General features: G+C 40.9%; 1 protein-coding gene across 3 annotated transcripts in view; it reads left to right on the top strand.

The window, feature by feature from the left end:
- The window catches only part of LOC132148774 (axin-2-like), a 45,744-nt gene extending 23,381 nt beyond the window's left edge, over window positions 1-22,363 (top strand). For 2 of the 3 annotated variants that reach the window (XM_059557476.1, XM_059557475.1), the window contains exons 2-11: window positions 1,729-2,639; window positions 5,418-5,558; window positions 13,994-14,096; window positions 15,401-15,541; window positions 15,680-16,149; window positions 16,309-16,476; window positions 16,637-16,849; window positions 16,942-17,022; window positions 18,829-18,996; window positions 20,995-22,363. In XM_059557476.1, the coding sequence (XP_059413459.1) occupies window positions 1,816-2,639; window positions 5,418-5,558; window positions 13,994-14,096; window positions 15,401-15,541; window positions 15,680-16,149; window positions 16,309-16,476; window positions 16,637-16,849; window positions 16,942-17,022; window positions 18,829-18,996; window positions 20,995-21,121 (2,436 nt within the window). In that variant the 5' untranslated portion in view covers window positions 1,729-1,815 and the 3' untranslated portion in view covers window positions 21,122-22,363. Of the gene's footprint in view, window positions 1-17; window positions 462-1,728; window positions 2,640-5,417; window positions 5,559-13,993; window positions 14,097-15,400; window positions 15,542-15,679; window positions 16,150-16,308; window positions 16,477-16,636; window positions 16,850-16,941; window positions 17,023-18,828; window positions 18,997-20,994 lie in introns of those variants that run through there. The other variant, XM_059557474.1, reaches the window with a different exon arrangement.
- Window positions 22,364-22,594: the final 231 nt, after the last annotated feature.

Here is a 22,594-nt window from a genome sequence, read left to right as displayed (position 1 = left end):
CTCAGTTGATACTTTTCCCTGGCGGACTTTAGTGAATGGGCACTTTACAGCGACTCATTGAGAACATTAGGGATAGAGGCATCGGTTGGGATAATAAATAAACAAATAAATGGTCATTTATCATTTTGGAGCGATCTATGTTGTTTTAAAGCGGGAATGAGAGAAATTATGGTGTATGTATCTGTCGGGACCGTGCGGTCGGCTGCGGTCTTTGATGTCCGCTCTTAAACCCTGAGCTCAGTCCACACTGGAATAAGAGACCAGAGCACGTTCAAACACACTATACAGGGATCTAGTGTGCTCTTCACGGAAGGAAGTTTACGTTTAAAACCTAAAATCTCCATTTGACACTAAACAGCATCAGAGGATAGGAGGTCTGCGTGCAATTGGATATATAGTGGAATATATTTGTTGTTTTGTTGGAAAACTGGGATTTTGGGGAGCAAACTCGTGGATGGATGGTGAGTTAGAGCAGTGTGTGTGTGTGTGTGTGTGTGTGTGTGTGTTCTCCCAGCGCTGGCCCCATCCTATTGCTTTGATGTGCTGTTTACCGACTTTGAAGTCATGTGTCGCTGTGAAATCCAGTATATCTGATAGACATTACGTTAAAACGCGTTTTTTCGGTATGCTTTTATTGTGTTGTTTTGAGTTTAGATCGGCTGTGTGTAAAGAATATTCATGATAGTGTTTACGGGACTTCAACACCCTGTGATCTCGTACTTTTGTTTTTCTTGAGGGGTTTGAAATTGAATGTAGCATGTTTTGTCGTATTTCTCATGGATTTAGATTAGATCACTCTTTATATATCCTTAAGGGGCGACTTTAATACGTCGTTTAATCTTTCAAAACTGAACGTATAGTTTAAAGACGTGTCTTAATGTGTGTTTTGGACTTCTATATGTTTCAATGCCGTTGTATCTTTTATGATGCATGTGAGATCATTTTTCATCAGAAGTATAGTTTTGTACTATATTATGATTTTTTTAGTATTATAAATGTGTGTAGTTTTAATGTACGTGAAGCGATTACTTACACTGTTAAGAGTGGTCAATGAACTATTGATGTTGTAATGTTAAGTCTATACTTTACAGATATACTGTAAGTAAGCATGTTGTTGACGAAATGGGTTTACATTATTGTGCGTTTCATTGCGTTTCGATTTCATCGTCACGAGTCACGTTTTACGCGACATTTATGTGCAAAATTAAACATCGCAAAAACAGTAAAGTGGTATTGTTTTTACTTCTGTTGCCGTTTTAAAAGTCGCTTTCTTACTATTTTACTTTTTAAAATTGGAGTTATCACTGATTTTTATTTTTACTTATAAAATACAACTTAGAATGCCATGTTTGATAGTTTTAATTATGTCGTTAAAGATTCACATGTTTAATCGGATAAGCTTAGTTTTAGTTAATGTGTGCTTTTTTCTTTCTTTTTTTTTTCTTTTTTTTTTTTTACATCGTCGAGGTGATTCAAACTGGGGTTGGAAGAGAAAGATGTAATAAATATTCTGCTTAGAAAATGTTTAATTTGATCTGATAAAAAAAAAGTAAAAAAAAAATCTAATAGTGCCTACATTGAATATAAACCGGGTCGCTTTGATTGCATTCGACAAAGCCGATTGTACACAGCAAGCGCGCACAATGTAGAGCTATACGTGTCTGAAGTGACTCTTTTGAAGTTTTGGGGCGGATCTGGTTTTGATGAGATCAATACTTTGTGTTTCAGAGAGAAGCTCCCCTGCTGATTTAAGAGAGAGAGGAGATTACAGCTGAGCTTCACACTGAAGGCTTTGCTGCTGGAGTTGCGAGAGCCATGAATAGGACACTAACAGATCCTATGGTCAGTAGCTTCAGAGAAGATGACCCACGTCCACCGGTCCCAGGGGAAGAGGGTGAGACGACATGCCACCATCCCAGCAAACTGGCCATGATGAGACCGAAGGATCCTGTGAAAATCATTATGGCTGATCCTTGCTGTTCCACAGCAAGGAGGGATGACGATGGACTTGGGGAACCTGAGGGCAGTGCGTCTCCGGACTCCCCTCTTGCCCGGTGGACCAAATCTTTGCATTTCCTTCTTGGGGACCAGGACGGTGCTCAACTTTTCCGGTCATATCTTGAACGTGAGAAATGCGAGGACACTTTAGATTTCTGGTTCGCCTGCAATGGTTTCAGGCAAATGGACATCAAGGATACCAAAACACACAGAGTTGCCAAAGCCATTTACAAGCGCTATATTGAGAACAACAGTGTTGTGGCCAAGCAGCTTAAACCTGCTACTAAGACCTTTATTAGGGATAATATTAAGCGTCAGCAGATTGACTCTGCAATGTTTGATCAGGCTCAAATGGAGATCCAGACTGCTATGGAGGAGAATGACTATCAGATGTTCTTGACCTCAGACATATACCTTGAGTATGTCAGAACGGGGTGCGAGAACGCCAGTCATATGAATCCTAATGGACTAGGAGGTCTAAAGCTAGTATGTGGATATTTGCCGACTCTAAATGAAGAGGAAGAATGGAGTTGTAATGACTTTAAAGCCAAAGCTTTGGCCACTGTCGTTGGACTGTCTGCCAAAGTGTTACGGTCACCTCCATCCTTTCGTTCAGTGGAAGCATTGGAGAAAGGCTACAGGTGAGACATCCCAACAATTCTTTTTCACTTACTTAACAACTCTATGCTGCCACCACGAGTTAATAAAGTTCCCACTGCTGCATGCTTTATACTGCTTCATGTATCAGACACCTAATGGGTTGTAGCCTAGTGATTGAAAATCTAGTTTGGTAGCTGGAAAGTTGTAGGTTGAAGCATTACAAAGATTGATTGAACTTTAGGATATCATTGTTTCTGTCCTTGAGCAAGACAATAAATCTAAGGTTACTCCAGAAGAATTCTTTATGTGTGTGTAAAGCAAGCCATTGTTGATAAATTCTTTAAGGGGATCATAATTTATAAGTTAGTAATGAGTTTTCAGGTGTATTGTTTGTTAGATTCGTGTAGCTGTTGCTCTTGAATTCTTGCAATATACCCTTGCAATATATAGGCCCTTTCTTCCAAGATTGGGGCAGTTTGCTCTCACCTGGCTTGCATTACACAGAGAGAGAGAGAGAAGGGGAAAAAACATCAATAGAGCAGCTCTTTCTTTCATGTAAATATTGTCTAGCACCAGGCCCTCTGCTGGCTCCACACAGTTTCCTCTGCTTTGAAATTCTTTCTCTGTTAGAGGATAATCTTCAAGGATCAAGGCTAGTTCACAATGCAAAATTGGTTTCAGCTGTCAAACCGATAAAAGAAGTTGCACACATCAAAAATGACAGATTCAAAAATGAAACTTTTTTTGCTTTGCTATTAACAAAGTACTTCATTAAATTGCTCACGAGATTATGCTTATTTTGAGTGAAACAGTCTATGTGTTTAGACCAGCTCGGTTACTGTACTTTGTCATGTTTGACACATTTAGATGTCTTGAAGAGCTGTTGGTTTGGTTGTTCAAAAAAAAAGTATGTTGTCTGAGTTTAACAAAACACAGGGGGGAATCTGGTTTGATGAATTAGCACCCATCACACAACTTGAAGTTGTAAATGAGGTGACCCATCAAGGTGTGGTGCCAGACAAATGTTTATGTGTCTCAAAGACGGCCTGTTGGGAGGGTGATCTTGAAGAAGGTGACAGAACGTTTCATCTTTGCTTATCTTTGTTGGGTTGTTTATGTAGGAGATGATTAAGAACCAGACGAGAGTAAGCAATGTTTTTTTTTTTATCTTATTCCCTGATTTCTTTTTGAAGAATGCTCCTTGAGCAGTCTGTTTTCCCTCTATGTCTGGGAACTTTTTGTTCATCTGAAGCATGTGGAACTTATTTCTCTCCCTTTCTGTGTTTCTGAATCGAGTTATTCACAAAACAACATTCAGCAGCGGTTCCTCTGTGAGTCACAGAGACCGTGGCCTTCATCTCCACTGTTTCTTATTCACCACCGTTCTCCTCTGATTTCAACTGCCTCTCTTTTGCACTTTTATCTAGGAAGAAACTCAGAAGGATGGAGAATAAGCACACTTTTTGAGCGAGTGGAAAAAAAGGACAGAGGGGGGCGAGGCACCTCGTGAAAGAAAGCATGAATGAGGGGGTGAGCGAGGGAAGAATGTGAACCCAGCTGTGCTAAATACCTGACTCCGAGCGAGAGCTTCCAAAGGTCAGGTTTGAGTTGGGGCCGCAGGCTATAGTCCTGCTGGGTCTCCCTCACAGCGCTGCTGGCTGTAGGCATTCTCATAAAGAGGAGACCCCCCCCCCCCTCTTCTTTCTTTCCGCTCTCTCTCTCCCTTTCGGCCCGGCTCAGGTTCTCTACCTCCTCCTCCTCTTCCAGTGAAGCAGGAATGTGTCACAGCAGGAGAGAGGGGTATGGAGAGCGAGAGAGAGATCGGAGGGAGGGGTGGCCTTGGTGGGTATGTGGAGGAGGTGCCCTTAGCAGAGGAAAGAGCACAAGAGGAGGAATGACATGAAACGGGAAAGTTTGGAAGGGGGAGGTAAAGTGAGGAACAGGGTGCCTGGCCCAGACAAAAGGCCCCAGATATGCTCCACTGAGGGGAAGTGGCATTGGCAATTCACACAGATGTGCTGCTCACTTAACTTTCCCCTGATCATCCTTCCCCGGGCTGTTGAGGGGTGGGTAAAGGAGATGAAAGGGAAGAGCAGAGAAAGACAAAATGAGCTTGAGTTCCTCCCCCCACCAAAAATAAAAAAGGACTAGTAAAAAAAAGCTGGACCCTTTTCACAAACATAAGAGAAGCCATATTAGAAGAATTTTGCATTTGCAATGTGATATTTCCCCCCTTTTGCTCTCAAAATTGGTATGATATTTTAACATTTTTCCTTTTATTTTATCATTTAGCTGATGTTTTTATTCATATCGTTAGCGACACAGTCTAGGCAAGTACACATTTGTGGTCTCGTTGTTCATGCTTGACATGCTTTCTTGCATTACTGTGGTGGTAACAAACCTCAGTAGTCAAGATGGCAAACAAGTTACCTTCAGATGTCTGTCCTGTTAAATGGAGGCGTCAACTTTGAGATGGCAAAGTTAGTGAAGTTGCCACTGTTTCTAAGTTCCTTTTCAAACTGTTGCTCTGCTATGCCTCTAGATTACCTGAAAGTGAAAACTGAGTAATTGAGTCAGTTTACGCTATTGCACACAATAGTTCAGTTGTGGCAAAGCTTAGAATGCAATGGAACACATTGCAGAAAGTAATACACGTTCTGGCCTTCTAAGTTCAGTTCCCTTTGAGTAACCTAGTATCTTGCAAATGCCTCAATTGTGAGTTCACTATTCAACCAAGCAACCTTCCAGTTATCAGCCTTAAAATGTAACCACTGTACCACACTTTCAACTAAAACCAAAATTGTTTGTTGTTCCTGTAGGTCCTACAGACGCAGCGACCCTGGAAACCCCTATCGGATTGCATCCGGTTATAGTTTTGCCCCTGCCACCAGTGCCAATGACAGCGAGGTCTCCAGTGATGCCCTGACAGATGACTCGATGTCGATAACGGACAGTAGTGTGTAAGTATCTTTCTGTAACCCTCTATATTTCTATATTTTCCTGTTTCTTAACATAGTAAACTGCCTACCTAGATGGCACTGTTGGGCATCATAGGCAAATCGGAATGAATAGATAATGCCTAAAAATAGGGATGCACCCATTACCGATACGATATCGGACCGATACTGATCTCCTGTATTCGTACTCGTTAAAATGCCCCGATACCAAACGCCGATAACACACAGCATGTGATAAGTGCCATATTCAGACAAAGAAACACAGACAACAGAACAACATACAGCAGTATGGAGTTATTAGAGATTAAGGTTGTCTACGTTGGGTATCTATGCAATGAATATAATGTTAAACATTCACTATTAACGCCTTTATATCTGACGTGTGCGAGCTTATAAAGCACACTGAGTTGATTGAGTGTGCAGCGGCGGAGATGCGCAGGTTAGTTGTGTGAATATACATTTCATCACTGGATAGTTTGTAGATCAGTTGGATATGTAAAAAAAAAAGCAAGTAAAACAATGCACTTAACGGTAGAGAGAAAGAGCGCGCAAGTGAGCATGCTCACGCACTTCTGTTGTGTGATCTTTGATGTTCACTCACTTAGCACATGCATTTGGATTAAAACTAGGGCTGTAGCTATCGAATATTTTAGTAATCGAGTATTCTACCAAAAATTCCATCGATTAATCAAGTAATCGGATAAAATGTGTTTTTGCTTAATTAAAGTGCAATATTAATTATGCAAGAGAAAATAAGACTCTTGGATTTCATAAAATTAACAACTAAGTTTCCTTTTTTAGAAATTTTTTATTTTTATTTTTAAAATGCATAGAATGCAATGCATACATCAAAAATAAACACTTAATTAGTACCCATTGTTTCTTTGTCTGTACTTGTACTGTGAACAATGACAATAAAAGTGCAATATTAATTATGCAAGAGAAAAACAGACTCCCGGGTCTCTTAAAATGAACAACTAAGTTTCCTTTTTTAGAAAAAAAAAGGTTTTTATTTTTTAAATGCATAGAATGCAATGCATACATCAAAAATAAACATTTAATTAGTACCCATTGTTTCTCTGTACTTGTACTGTGAACAATTACAATAAAGTTGACAGATTAATTAAGTGCATTTAAGTGCCATTCAATTGGGGTTTTAAATAAAGCATTTTCTGAGATGCACATTAAACATTAAACACATAAAACAATTTAATTTATCTTTTAATTATTGAAAATTAAGCAAACTTAACTTTTTGGTAAACAAAGGGGATTTACTATTAAAAATAAAACATGGAAGAAATGTGTGAACCTTAAAAAAAATAGTAGTAGGCTATGTACATTCTGCTGAACAATAGTAATACATCTCTGGCAAATACTTAACTTTAATCTAAACCACACTTTTATTTTGATGGGTTGGCGTACCTTTACAGTTCTGTGTATGTGATGTGACGCTAGTTTTCCTCAAATCAAACGGTCAAATGCTCATGAAGTGACTGTCAGAGCAGTTCTGGAGATGTTGTTCATGTGTTCACATCCTCATTTAGTGAGACAGCAGACGCAGAAATCACCGCGAGCATCACGCGCGCTTCAGTGTGTGTAAATAAACGAAGAAGCGCTTCTGCCCCATTCATTAACAGAGACACGCAGAACTTGCAGAATTCATATTTAAATAGACTGTTCCGGCTTAATATTTAAAGATATTAGTAGGGCTGTGACGGTGGCTGATTTTTACCACCCCGGTAGTCATGGACCAACAACCGCCGGTGGCGGGGTGTTTGAAAAAAAAAAAAATATATAAAATATATATAAATATACATACAGGTCCTTCTCAAAAAATTAGCATATTGTGATAAAGTTCATTATTTTCCATAATGTAATCATAAAAATTAAACTTTCATATATTTTAAATTCATTGCACACCAACTGAAATATTTCAGGTCTTTTATTGTTTTAATACTGATGATTTTGGCATACAGCTCATGAAAACCCTAAATTCCTATCTCAAAAAATTAGCATATCATGAAAAGGTTCTCTAAACAAGCTATTAACCTAATCATCTTAATCAACTTATTAACTCTAAACACCTGCAAAAGATTCCTGAGGCTATTAAAAACTCCCAGCCTGGTTCATTACTCAAAACCACAATCATGGGTAAGACTGCTGACCAGAAGGCCATCATTGACACCCTCAAGCAAGAGGGTAAGACACAGAAAGAAATTTCTGAACGAACAGGCTGTTCCCAGTGTGCTGTATCAAGGCACCTCAGTGGGAAGTCTGTGGGAAGTAAAAAGTGTGGCAAAAAACGCTGCACAACGAGAAGAGGTGACCGGACCCTGAGGAAGATTGTGGAGAAGGACCGATTCCAGACCTTGGGGGACCTGCGGAAGCAGTGGACTGAGTCTGGAGTAGAAACATCCAGAGCCACCGTGCACAGGCGTGTGCAGGAAATGGGCTACAGGTGCCGCATTCCCCAGGTCAAGCCACTTTTGAACCAGAGACAGCGGCAGAAGCGCCTGACCTGGGCTACAGAGAAGCAGCACTGGACTTTTGGACAAATTTTGCATGTCATTCGGAAATCAAGGTGCCAGAGTCTGGAGGAAGACTGGGGAGAAGGAAATGCCAAAATACCTGAAGTCCAGTGTCAAGTACCCACAGTCAGTGATGGTCTGGGGTGCCATGTCAGCTGCTGGTGTTGGTCCACTGTGTTTTATCAAGGGCAGGGTCAATGCAGCTAGCTATCAGGAGATTTTGGAGCACTTCATGCTTCCATCTGCTGAAAAGCTTTATGGAGATGAAGATTTCATTTTTCAGCACGACCTGGCACCTGCTCACAGTGCCAAAACCACTGGTAAATGGTTTACTGACCATGGTATTACTGTGCTCAATTGGCCTGCCAACTCTCCTGACCTGAACCCCATAGAGAATCTGTGGGATATTGTGAAGAGAAAGTTGAGAGACGCAAGACCCAACACTGAGCTTAAGTCCGCTATCGAAGCATCCTGGGCCTCCATAACACCTCAGCAATGCCACAGGATGATTGCCTCCATGCCACGCCGCATTGAAGCAGTCATTTCTGCAAAAGGATTCCCCACCAAGTATTGAGTGCATAACTGAACATAATTATTTGAAGGTTGACTTTTTTTTGTATTAAAAACACTTTTCTTTTATTGGTCGGATGAAATATGCTAATTTTTTGAGACAGGCATTTTGGGTTTTCATGAGCTGTATGCCAAAATCATCAGTATTAAAACAATAAAAGACCTGAAATATTTCAGTTGGTGTGCAATGAATCTAAAATATATGAACGTTTAATTTTTATCATTACATTATGGAAAATAATGACCTTTATCACAATATGCTAATTTTTTGAGAAGGACCTGTATATATGTGTGTGTGTGTGTGTGTGTGTCAAAATTTGCTCGTTAACCAAGGTGATATTTTTTTTCCCAGTTTAACGTATTCAAATTATTTATCGTAGGGGCGGGGATGGCCACCCACTCACAACTGCTGCTTCTGTCACTTTTTCTCATGACAAGAAGTGAATTTATTCAGTCGCAGACTCGCAGAATGACTGAACAGGAAACGTTTCAGACACGAGCTCCACTTCACTTTATTATCAGGTGCAAGTTAAGCGAGTGCGGACGGTCCTGTGCTCAAAGGCTGTGCTAGCTTCCTTTGTGCGTATCCTTTCATATCAAACTGCGAAATAAACTATATGCAAGCAGTGTCATGGTCAGTTAATTCATGGAATTACCAAAAAAGCTGATTAAAGCTGACTTAAACTGTGCAAGCATGTAATATATTTTATATATATTATATACAGGATATATTTATATGCACGTCTAGAAATCAGCCCAGCACTGTCTCACTCATCTAACACATCCTATTTAACTTGTCAGTTCGTGTTTATTTGAGCACTTCTGTCAGTGAACACCGCCTGCAAAACACTGAAATAAATATCAAAGAAATAATGCTTATTTAGGCTACTTAATAAGAAAGTTAAATACACCCTGTCTAACGGACGCGAGCGACGCAGCGCGACAAAATACTCATTATAATCAGTGATGCTACACTGGATGCAGCACAACACGACATGATAAATCCCCCGTCCGGTCTGTGAGGTAGGCTACTGACACAGAGTTCAAATGTCCTGTATAGATACTAAACAGACTAAACCTGTCGCAACGCGGTTGTTGCGTCTGGTTTACTTTTCCGCCACCAAGCAAGCTCAGTAGCTAACTCCTCATCTGTCCGAGCTCTCTTTGAAATAGGAATCATTGCCATATTTCTTGTTACAATCTTTTATTTATCGCTGTCTCGTTTGGAGAAAGCCTCACCAAACCTGACCAGCCAGCGTTTGCGATCACGAGAACTTGTGCAAACGATGATGGGTGACATGAATGCAGGTGACTCCAGATCGGTGAGGTGGTATTTGCTTTCCCAACAAGATCCATCGCCCGACACTAAATTAATTTGCTGAATGTATAAACTGTATTTTCCTGCGCTCAAATCTGCCAATATAAAGGAAACGCTGTGTTTGAGGTAATTTGTTAAATACCATAGACTTAGAATTTGCAACTATTACAGTTATTACACTTTTATACAAAACTTTGTATTATGTTTGTGACGTCACGTGCACTACCGCCGGTGGCAGTAGACAACCGCGGTAGCAACCGACCACCGTGGTGTCGCGGTTGTCACGGCAACCGTCACAGCCCTAGATATTAGTCCATATCGTGATTTGATGTAAGTGCAATTACCTATTTTTGATTAATTCATTAAAAAAATTGGCAAATTCCGTGCCATTCCGCGTTCAACTGTAAATTCTGTTTTTATGACTGGAATTCCGCGATTCCCTCCGCGTTTTCTGCATCGCGGAAATCATAGGGCCCTAGTTGTGATATGCCAGCTCTATCTTGCAATGGTCACACAACATGACGTTCTCTTTACGTTTGCCCGCACCCTCAAATCAAAACACTGCTGACTCCTTGTGTCTCTTTCCGCTTTGTGGGTGATGTAAACGCGTTGTCACATTAAAAAAAATAATTACTAAAGAACCTGAAGTGAGGGTTCGAGGCAGAGGAATTTGCCTCGATCATTTTTTGTAATCGAGTTACTCGAGGAATCGTTTCAGCCCTAATTAAAACGAATTCATAAAAAAGACAATTTATGGGGACATTCACTATATACTTCATTTATTTGCCACCTTAGGCATACATGACTTTCTGCTGAAAGTGAATCTAGCAGCCTGTGTGTAATGCACTAGACAGTAGCCTATGTTACTACTGTCCCTCTCGTTCTGCAGCAGTACAAATACATACACGCGTTGTGCGTGTTTTGCTTGCTTAAGTGTTTCTGCATTATATGAGTGGCTTTGGAATATAAATCACAGCACGTTTCAGATGAAAAAACAAAACAAAACGTGACTTCTATTTGTAAAAAAATATCACAGGAGATTTATAACGAGGCCAGATATTAATTTTTATATATTCTTTTTACTAGTGGGTGCAGGACACTATAGTTCATTTATGAAAGCGAGAATAGCAAAGTAAACTGTGACAAATTATACCCCAAAATGTTTCAAACAGTTGACTACCAGTAAAACTGATACAAATTTGGGTCCAAAAATTATTCAGACCAAGTCTGGAGAAAAAACTGAAGTTCAGATTTGCATGAACCTGGATGACAACATGCCCAGGAGACTACAGGCAATCATTGAGGCTGAGGGTTGTCCGACTAAGTATTGATAGCTGTGTAAATACTGACATACTAACAGTTGTCTGAATAATTTTTGGTCGATTGTAATCCATTACATACCTTTCTATCAAAGTTTACATTGAGGTTTAATAATTTATTCATTTGTGGCTGATAATGAGATGGGATACAGATTGACTTTTAAATGTGTTTGATATTTGTTTAATGCTTGCTGGAGTCTCGTGAGGATGAGCTATGAAGAAGTATTGGACCCAAGAGAAGAGCCCTCAGATAATGTGCTTCCTCTATGCTCTAATTGAAGCTAATGTTTGCAAATTCCTCAACAGGAAATGACACTGGACAGTTTGTCCTCCTCTTTTGCCCATGCTCTTTCTCTATAAAGCTTTGATCTTCCATGGCTTTCTTTTTAGACTTTGCACAACTTAGTCACTGAAGACGAAGTCATTATTTATTGGTTTCCCCATTGTCCCTGGAAAAAGGGGGTGGGGGTTAACTTGCCATGTGAACTATAAGATACTCATTAAGGTGCTTTGGCAGTAAATTAAAGGAATCTCAACTCGCATGGAGGTTTGGTATGAGCCCGTCAGAGCTGGAACGAGGGGGATCCGGTGTCAGCTTGGCCTTTGAGAGGTTAGCCATTTCTGGAGCACAAGAGCAGGTCACCTGGGATTAGGGTGTTTGGGACCCCATCCCCCAGACACTCATGTACACCACCCATTCAACTCCACCTCTGCCTGAAACCAGCCCTCCCCCCTCATGTTTGCAGCAGAGGCAATTGTGCGAGTGCATAGCTAAGTGCAGAGAGTGAGAAATAAAGTGCATGCTGGATGAAAGGCTTAACTGAATCGCTTTCAGCCCATTGTTAGGCCCCGGGAGCTTAGAGGGATAAGAGGGTGGCTGGCTGCTTTGAAAATTACTTGCACAAGTGAATAGGAGATTCCCATAAAGCACAGCTAGCCTGTGACACCCCAAAGCTCAAAACGCAGTGAGTGTATGTGGACAGTGGACTGATTGAACCATCGATTCATATTTTGATAAGCACAACCATGCATTTTTTTTTTTAACAAAATGTGCAACAGCTTTTTGAGTGACCTGTCTTCAAATCATCTTAGTTTGAAGTATTTCTTCATTAGTTAAAACCGCTGCATAGTACTTAAAAGGTTACAACATAAATGTAAAATTAGTGACTCAAACAAAGGTTAATCGACGTTTGTTTGTTCTGAAAAAAAAAAAAGATCTGCATGCTCCTGTCCAGTGATTTTACGCATATTAAGCCATTGCATTTCTTTGTTCTTTTTTTTTTTTTTAATTTGCGCCACTTTGAAGTAGCATAGGCAATGGGAAAAACAGTCTCTGTGTTCTTTATTTGGAGGCTGATTTGATTGGAATTAGCTGTGTTTTTGTTGAGTTAAAAGGCACTGCGCTACATCAGAATCTGAATTCCAGATAAAGGGAGGGAGTGAGGGAGGGGAGGAGAAATGGGGGAAATTTTGCTTATATCTTATTTATGGATTTACTTGGACGCTAGGGAATGCCGCTGCGCCGACTTCAAACATTACCTTATCTTACAAACCAGCCTTTTGATGTGTGCAAGATCAGAGGCTGACTGCGGAGTGCTTGCCAAATGAAGATTGGAGCGACGGCTTTATGCGCATGACTGTGAGCTTTCAGAGACGTGCTGGAAACTGCATTTGGGCTAGGTCAGAGTAAGAAAAAGCAAAGGAAACTGGCCTGACTTTAAAAAAAATTAAAATAAATAAATAAAAGCCAGGTGAAGGTGGAGGTTTAAAAACCATGGATTAGGAGTGTTTATGGAAACACAAGCCATCTTTTATTGTGATTGGTAACGTCATATGGATGCCATAAGGGTGGCAAAGCTTGAGTGTGCATTGGCATAAGTAGCAGCATTTGCGCTACTGCTCTTTCGGTTCTTTGGGGTTTGGATGATATTGAAAGGAAAGTCATATGGCTCACGCTTTTAGTTTGCACAGGTTGAGAGTGCATCATTCTCTGGGCCATTATTTCACAGCACACTATAGCCCCTTTTCACACTGCACGTCGGACCCGGCAAATTGCCAGAACATTGCCGGGTCGCCTTCTGTGTGAAAGCAAACACGTCCCGGGATTGATTCCGGCATTGAACCCAGGTCGGGGACCTAGTAACATTGCCGGGTTCAATCCTGGGACGAGTGGTGTGTGAACAAAAGCCAGATCTAATGCGGTGTCATAGTGATGACGCACGTTATCGCGTGACTCTTTTACCGGCTGTTTTGAAGGAAGATCAACGTTCGCGACAAAAAAATATGTGCAAACTGTAATGAAGCAGAGATCAGTTAGTTCCTCACTTTCCGCGCTGACACCGAGATTGTTTGCCAGCTTCAGTGAAAGTATAACGTGCCTAACTTTTTTGAATCGTACATTACACGTCATGCCCTGATGTCACGTGTCATTACGGGACCTTAACGGGTTGTGTGTGAACGCACGCACATATTCCGGGTAATCACGGGCAGTGTGAAAGTGCACAATCTAGCGACCCGGGAACAATTACCAGAACACTTTACCCGTGTATTTACCGGACTCGCAGTGTGAAAGGGGCTTATGTATTGATCTGTATGACTACAGGATTTGCGTGTCTATTGATTCTTTATGCAGTATGTGTCTTGACTATTGTGTTTGAGTTTGGGCAGTAAATAACCATCAATGTTCACTGTGTGTCCTGACAGAGATGCCATCCCTCCGTACAAGCTGGGAAGTAAAAAACAATTACAATGGGAGATGCAGCGCAACATGAGGATGAATGGCCAAGTGTCTCTACCTCTGTTCCCTGTAAGTGTCTTCGCCATCCTTCTGAAATACACACAAACAACTCCAACAAAACCCCAATTATAAAGCATTACCCATTTACGGTTGTGGACCGTTCCTGTTACTGTGCTATTTTTCGGATAATGACTCCTAATAAACTGCCATACTGCACTAAATAAGTCTGTTTTATCCCGGGGCACCAAAATCAACTGTCTCTCTCTGAGAGCACTTTGATCAGCAGATGAATGGGGCTGACTTCAAGGGAAGTGACAACTTCCAACTGAGCTGCACCCTTTTTATTCCTCCAGTAGCACCCTGCATCCCCCTCTCCCTCGTTTCCTCTCTGCCTTCCTCAAAGTAGAAAAAAAGAGATGGATGGTTAGTGTTTGGAGAGAATTTGGAAAGACAACTTGTTAAGCAAGTCCACTGTCCCTATGCCTCCTTATCCTTTCTTACTCTTAAGAATTTTAAATTCTACATTGGAAAGACTTTCTCTTTTCTATGTCTTTTCTCTTAATCTTTCTATATCCTTCCCTGCCGCCCTCTCTTTTTGTCTAGCTTGTAATATTTCCCTTCTGATTTGGCAATGACTGGCTGCCCGTCCCAGGATGCTACTTTTAGGCAGCAGGGGCCTGGAGCTGCTGCAAGTCTCACCAGCAACTCGTTTTGCTTTCTTCTCTTTAGTCTCTCCCTTTATCATCTTCACAAAGAGATGGAAATGGAAAGAGAAAGCCAAATCAAGTAAGACAGGGCACAAAATAATGATAAAAATAATAAGAAAGCGGATCATTGTGTGAGACACACACATGAGGCAGGAGGATAATGTGGCTACTGTAGCTCAAAGGTGCCTTCTGTCATTGGGGGGGAATAAATTACCTCTGTGGTTCTGATCTCCCACCGCTTGACTCCTCTAGTGGCAGCACACATCTCGCCATTTTACTTTCTCTTCTTTTAATCCCTCTCTCTTTCCTTTTTTCCTTTGCCTTCCTCCTTTTCCCCCCTGTCGATATGTGACTTTTATTGCTAGATGTAAAGCCAGTGTCCCTGCCACCCCTGGTGAGCGTTTGATATTTGACGAGGGCTCTTTGAAGCTGCCTGACTTCACAGGCCAGGCTGATGGCTTGGTTGCACTACAGAGGGAACAAGCCGAGGCTCCTTAGAGCGTGACCAACTGCTAATGCCGGCTGCGGCCCATGCCAGTGATGTGTGTGTGTGTGTGGGTGTGTTGTATGGGCAGTAGACTTATGCGGGGAGGGCTGCTGTAGAAGTCAACCCCTCCTGTCCTGTCTGGTCTTCTCGCTAATATGTATCTCTCTCTGGATGTGCAGAGGACGCGGCAGCCACCTAAGGAGATGACTCCCGTGGAGCCAGCAGCCTTTGCGGCACAGCTGATAGCCAGGCTGGAGCGTCTGAAGCGGGAACAGGAAACCATGAGCTCTCTAGAGGAGAGACTTCAGCAGATTCAGGAGGTATTGCTGGAAGTCTATGAAAATTGTCACTTTGTCAATTTTACTTCCTCTATTGAAGGATTCAGTGAAACATACATTTTGGGTAAACGGGCTGTTTTCAAGAATTCTTTGTGACATTGCATTCTTGTGTGTGTTCAGGAGGAGGAGAGGGATGAATCTGAGGTGTCTGGAAGCAGTGCATCCCACTCTCTGCCTTTGCTCCCTCCTGGCTCTTATGAGGAGGACCCCCAGGCCATCCTGGACGAGCACCTTTCCAGAGTTCTCAAGACCCCTGGCTGTCAGTCTCCAGGAATGCTTCGGCATTCCCCGCGCTCACGATCTCCTGAACAGCGCCCCCTGCCTCGGGGAGGTCCTGGGACCAGGTCGAAGTCTGGCTCTGTGAACGGGTACATGCCATCCAAGGTCTCCAGACAGTCAACCAAGCACACCCATCACCACTACATCCATCACCATGCTGGTCCCAAAAGCAAGGAGCAGATTGAGGCAGAGGCAACCCAGCAGGTGCAGTGCCTGTGCCATGGAGCTTCAGAATGCTGCGCTGCCCCCTACAACCGCAGCCGGAGTCTGGGCAGAGACCAGTGTGGCAGCCCTGCAGAAGTGGCCTTTGGGTAAGTTTTTCTTTTGTTGTTGTTGTTCTTCTTCTTTAGTTCCTCAAAGAGGAACTTTTGCTTTTTAATTGTTGGATCCTGGAGTCTAAATGGTTGTTTTTATAAAAAAATAAAATAAAACATTTCAACTTCAAATTTTATTCATTTTTCTGCTGCTAGGAATTCCAGCTCTTTATCTAAGCGTCTGTGTAAATCTGGAGAGGAGGTGAACACCGAAGGGTTGGAGAGCAGTCTCCTTCAGCTGCCAGCTGACAGTACAGACCGCTCTCAAAGCGTATGGCAGTGGATCCTGGAGAGTGACCGACAGACCAAGCACAAGCCCCACAGGTCTGACTCGCAACTTTGTGGTCATCTCTATGTTGTAATCCTAAATCTTTGAAAATTTTTGTGCTTATGTGTTTGCACTACCAGTGGTTGCCCATCTTGATTTCATCTGAGCGTTTGTGTTTACATTGTACTTACATGATCAAATTGTCTTTTCTTGCAGCACTCAAAATGTAAAAAAGTCGCACTGTTTGGAACCCACACGCACACACACCTGGGGAGGTGGCGGAAGCAGTGGGCATCTCCGTGCCCACCAGCCTGCACACCCCTTCGTTCAGGACCCTGCCATGCCACCTCTACCCCCTCCCAACACCCTAGCACAGCTGGAAGAGGCCCGCAGACGCCTAGAAGAAGTTTCCAAACCCTCTAAACAGAGGTACAAACTCAAGACTTTACAACCCTGATTGCCAGTCCTTTCTAAAAACTCTCGATTGATTTCTGTATTGATGTATGGGTTCCACTTCACAGGCATTCAACATCAAGTCTTCAGAGAGACAAGAGTCACCCATTGCCTGTACAAAATGGCAGTTCAGCACTTCATACAGACGAGTATGCATCACTCCTGATAGTCTTCTTGCATGTTTTAATTCACTTTTCATTGATGAATGACACACATATGCATGTAATGTTGCAGTCGTTGGATGCTTTGCATCCCTTAGTCCTTTTCTTTCTTTGAGCAACTCCTTGTTTTTCTCTCTCTTGATTTCTGGCCCTGGCCATTATTGAAAGTGTGGAGCATTGGCCACCTGATGGCAAAACTCTTTTACATTTCTAAGACTAGGTTGGCTTTCTGAAGTAGCACTACAAAGTGGAGAAAAGGGACAGTGGATAATGTTGACCATTTGTCTCCTCACTCAAGGCCCCGGTATACTTCAAACGGAATCAAAGAACGAACAGATATGATGTAATTGCAAACAAAATCAGGCCGAAACGAAGTTCGTTTTGAGTTTGTTTTAACAGTTCGAAACAGCTGACCAAAGCAAACTTTCTGGGGGAGTTCATTTGGCTCCTTAACACCTTTGAGCTTCCATTAGTCCGTGGTGGTTACGCAATCAGTGTATTCTGAAACTCCACCTTCTTTGGCGTGCTTTTTATTTTTTTGATTCTTATCTCAATCAACGGAGGTCAGCTGGCACAGATCTATTCGCACCTGTACAATCGCTCGCAGACCTACTTAAACGATTCAGAGAAAGCATGTAATTCCTAAAAAGAAAATGCTACGAAGCTTGGTGTCGATGTTTCAGAGTTATGCAAAAAGTGACACAGAGAAACATCCAAGACAAGAGTAAAGATATAAGGTAGCAAGTACCAAATACATGTCTTTCAAATAAATGTTACACCATACTGCTGCTGCTGCTGTTGTTTTTCTTTCAATACATGAATTTAAAGGGTTTACAATAAATTAAATGCCAAATGAACATACAATAATAAACCTTTGTTTTTATCTAAAGTAAATCATGACACCACATAAAATATAAAAAGCTATAACAATTTATCCAGTTTAATAAAATGAACACAAATAAAATAAAGTAACAAACTGACTCCAATATTTTTTTCCACATCATGCTGAAGTTTTTGGACTATGAGACATTCACACTTCCCATAAAGGACCGATTATGGAAAAGTATTGCAAAAATGACATTTGACTCTGAACTGCTGCTAATAATTTTTGTTTTGTCTGTAATATTCTGACCATTGGTGCCCGTCAAGTTTTTTTTTGAAGTATACTGGGGCCTTCAATCTCTGACAGCATTTGTTAAACTCAAAGCACTGCATTTGTGACAACTATAGGCTATTCTTTTTTTGAGTGTGTGTGTCTGTGTGTCTGTGTGTGTGTGTGTGTGTGTGTGTGTATATATATATATATATATATATATATAGGTTAGTTCACCCAAAAATGAAAACTAGCCCATCAGTTACTCACCCTCAAGTCATCCCAAGTGTATATGACTTTGATCTTTCAAGCTGTTTAATGCAACTCGGTGGGGTGTTGCAGTGCATCAGTCAAAAAGAAGTTCAATAAAAAGTGCTTATCCATAAAAATGTGCCTCACACAGCTCTGGGAAGTGAACAAAGGCCTTCTGTAGAGAATCAATGTGTTTTTTTTTTTCATCAATTGCATGACCTGTTATGGTAATAGTGATGGTTAAGGAAACTAATAACATCCTAACATGTTTCCACAAAATCTAATCCTAATGGATAAAAACAAGCCTCATCCTAAATATTTCCTGTTGTGTCATTACAGATTTTCAATGTGTTGTGCATGCCATCTGTTGTGGTCTTTAAGGCCTAGCTAATATTATCCTCTTCTGTGATGATCTTTACGTTTGGGCTCATTTGTGTTTGTCTTTACAGACTGAAAGATCTCAAAAAGATGTCAGGTTCCCACAGTAGTTTGTGCTCTGAGACAGTGGTCACATACTTCTTTTGTGGTGAGGAAATCCCATACCGCCGGATGATGAAAACACACAGCCTCACACTCGGACACTTCAAGGAACAACTGAGGAAAAAAGGAAACTACAGGTATGCTCTCAATTCTGATGAGTGAATTTATGTTTGACAGTTTATATTAAGGCTGCTGAAGACTTGATATAATAGTTTTGCAATTAGCTAATTGAAAAATATTCTTGCAAGGTTTTTTTTAATGTTTTTACACTGGTTGTGTTGGTCTCTGCAAGGCTGCGATGTTTACTATACGTTATTTACATCAAGTATGGAGAGAGAGGGGTGGGTGTACAGAGAAAGAAAGAATGAGGGAATTTTAACTGTAGCCGTTTGTTCACATCTGGTATTGATTTCATCTTAAGGCACATTTAATAAGAAGCTCTTTGAAGCTCAGGCCTTTCATTTGATGCACAAAGACTTGCACACATTTTCAACAATTGTATCAAGTTGCTCTCATCCATTTGTGTGTTTACGTAAGACTATCAGTTTTTTTTTTTATGATTATTTCTAAATTATATCAAAGCCTGTCTGGCTGCCAGTGGTTTTCCCTGTGCATGTTGACTCCATAAAAGCCCATTTTAAGCACACCAGAACAGTTGAGTAACTTTTAATTGGTAACTACCCCAGTCATAGCTTTTATCTGCCCCCTGACCACAATCTGTAATGCCCTTGTGTGGTTGCATTGTCCATATTGATAACTTTATTTTATCAAATAACTTGTTGTTTGTATCTTACATAAATATTGTAAAAAATTTCCCATGTTAGGGACCCCTCTCTCACAATGCACATTTTCAAGGAAAAGAGAATTCAAAGCTGATGATTTTAATCGCAAAAAATGTGTGTAGTTGGGTCATTTCAACATGGCAGAAATTCAACAAAGAACAGTACTGCCAGAGTTGCCAGACAATATTGGTGCCAGATGTTGCGAAGAGAAAATCTTGCCATATAAAACATGTTCCAATGGAAAGACTTCTTTCTCTTTCTTTTTTCTTCTCCCTCTCTCTTTTTTTTCAAACAAATAAGAGCCATGCTTCCCTTTTGAAGATTTTGCGGAGGAGGATATAGCTTATTCTCCAGAAATAAGGATGTAATTATGTGCCATGTCGCATTATTCGAGTTTGTCCCTCATTTATGAAGTTGGGTTTGGGCAGTGGGAGAACAATGGATTGTTTCCGACATATTGAAAGAAGAAAAGCAACTTTTTTCTTGTCGGTTGTTGTTTCGAGTCATGGTTATTCCTGTATGTGTTTTATGTGTGCTGTTTCTATGACTTGGTGGTGTTCGCTTGTAAAATCATAGCATTCACAGCAGCGCAAGTTAGTAAGAGGGGGCATTTTCCATTACAAAGCCAATTACTGAGGCAGACCTCACCACTCCCTCCCCTCCCACTGTTTTATCTTCCTTCTGGAGGAGGTGGATATCATTAGTGCATCAGAGGTGGAAGGAAGAAGACAAATTGAATGATAGAAATTAGGCAAAGAGGTCATCCGTCAAGGTCAAAGACTAGATTAAGGTCAGACTCATCCTGTCGCAATGTGGTAATGTGGAAAAAAGTGTAGCATAGACTCTGCGGCACCCAAAAATGTCAGCCCTTGTGAAAGATCCCTTCATTTGCTCAGAGCTCCCAATTAGACACCAGAGGCCTGATGGTGGAAGGGTGGTAGTGTTTAACCGACCCAGTAATTTAGGCTAAAGCACCTCTTTGTCCCCCATATAGCTATATATATATATATATATATATATATATATATATATATATATATATATATATATATATATATATATATATATATATATATAGCTCTAGTATGTGATGTGGGTATTTAAAATCAACATGAAATGGTGTTTGAAATATTTTACTAATTTTACTAATGTGATGCATTTCCTATTGAAACAGATGTTTGGATTGGATTGTGAAGTGTATCTGTGACAGTTCCATGGGGTCTTTAAGCATTTCATAGGCTTGGAAAACAAAATTGTAGTCTCCTGGAATAAAAGAATACCATTTTACCTATAGACCTATAAATTTATGAATGCCATCAACAGTTTGTTGACTGTACGTGTGCTCTCTTTCAGGTACTACTTCAAAAAGGCCAGTGATGAGTTTGAGTGCGGCGCTGTGTTTGAAGAGGTCTGGGATGACTGCACAGTTTTGCCCATGTATGAGGGCAAAATCCTTGGCAAAGTGGAGAGAATGGACTAAATAAACACGACGGCGGACTTACCCAGCACTTAAGGCTAAGTCAACAAGTGGAAAATTTAATTTTTATGAAGCTTAAGCTCACCAAACTATTGAAGGAATACTAGCCAATGAAGTACAGAGGGATCTGAACCAGCAATGCATCATTAGAAATTGTTCCTTTGATTTGGAACCCTAAGAGATATGTTATCACCAATGAAGATGCAGTCATCCACTTGTTTGTTTGGACTACAACATGCCAACGTTGGTGTGTACCATGGACTGCTGACCAGCATTTGTGATAACTGTAGATTTGTATACATGTGTTGGATGTGAAAACGTGTGCTTGTGTATACAGAGGGGCTCATATGTACACAAAATTATAATATGCTTCAAAAGTTAAAGACTTTATTGCTATTTATTAAACTGTCATTCCACTCATACGTGTGTTCAGATTATGGACAAGCTGCTTTATTTGATTGGGAGTTTTTAAATGTTATACATGCATGGATGGATGTCTAGAGTCCCGTGACCTTAACTAAACAGACTGTACCAGGAATCTTTTCTTCTGGCCAATGAGAAAGAACTGTGCTTCAGACCAGAACACTTCTCCAGACCTCTCTGCTGATTGGGGGGGGGGGTATTTCAACCTTTATTGCCCAGCCAATAGCTGATGATGTGTTCCATCTATAGTGCCTTTGGTTTAAGGTCCGAACATTGCACAGGAACCAATAGCCTTGTCCTGAAAACTGTTCCCAAACGAAGTAATGTAAAGTCATACTATTTAAAATAAGGAAAGTAATCTGAATTTCAATACTGTTTGGGAGATCAGATGGTGTGCATAGAAGGGGTTAATGTCCTGTTAAAATGCTGAAAGACCTGGTGTAGCTGATTTAAAACCGCAGAGCTCCAGGGCAAAATCTCGGAATGCACTAGCGTGAGTGGATGAGAACATGACATTGCTAGTGTATTATATATTACCTGTGCCTACATGGATACCATGCTGTGTGCTGCCCTGTTTCAGGGTGTGAATATTCCCTTGCTTTTCTGAGGGGTTTATGTTTAAAATATTTTTTTTTTATGCTTTGGATATCTTGTAATTATGACATTACGTTTCAGTGTTTTCCTCCCCCAATATTGTTTGTGTTTCACTAAAATGTAAATTATGCATTATATAGAGCTTCATTTTAAGGACGACTTGGTACTTTAATTATTGTAATTATGAAGAGATGTAGCCTTTATTAAAAGTTATATTTTTTAAATGAACGCTAGTATGTTTGTGTGGTTACTGTGCATATGTGTTTGGCCAGAAGTGATTTTTGCACTTTGACTCATTTTCAATTGAGCAACTAAGGTATGCATTGGTCAGTTTGCATTTTCCCTGGTTATCAAACCCAAAATGAGGGCCTCGCTATATCAGTTGATCCCAGACTTGATTAGACTGATCTGAGACCAGTTTGGGTTGGGGATGCAACTATACCATTTTTTTCAGAACCG

This window comes from Carassius carassius, chromosome 9, assembly GCF_963082965.1.
Source record: "Carassius carassius chromosome 9, fCarCar2.1, whole genome shotgun sequence".
In the NCBI taxonomy this organism is placed as follows: domain Eukaryota; kingdom Metazoa; phylum Chordata; class Actinopteri; order Cypriniformes; family Cyprinidae; genus Carassius; species Carassius carassius.
The sequence above is the reverse complement of the archived record's forward strand: the minus strand, read 5'-3'. Positions and strand labels throughout refer to the sequence as shown.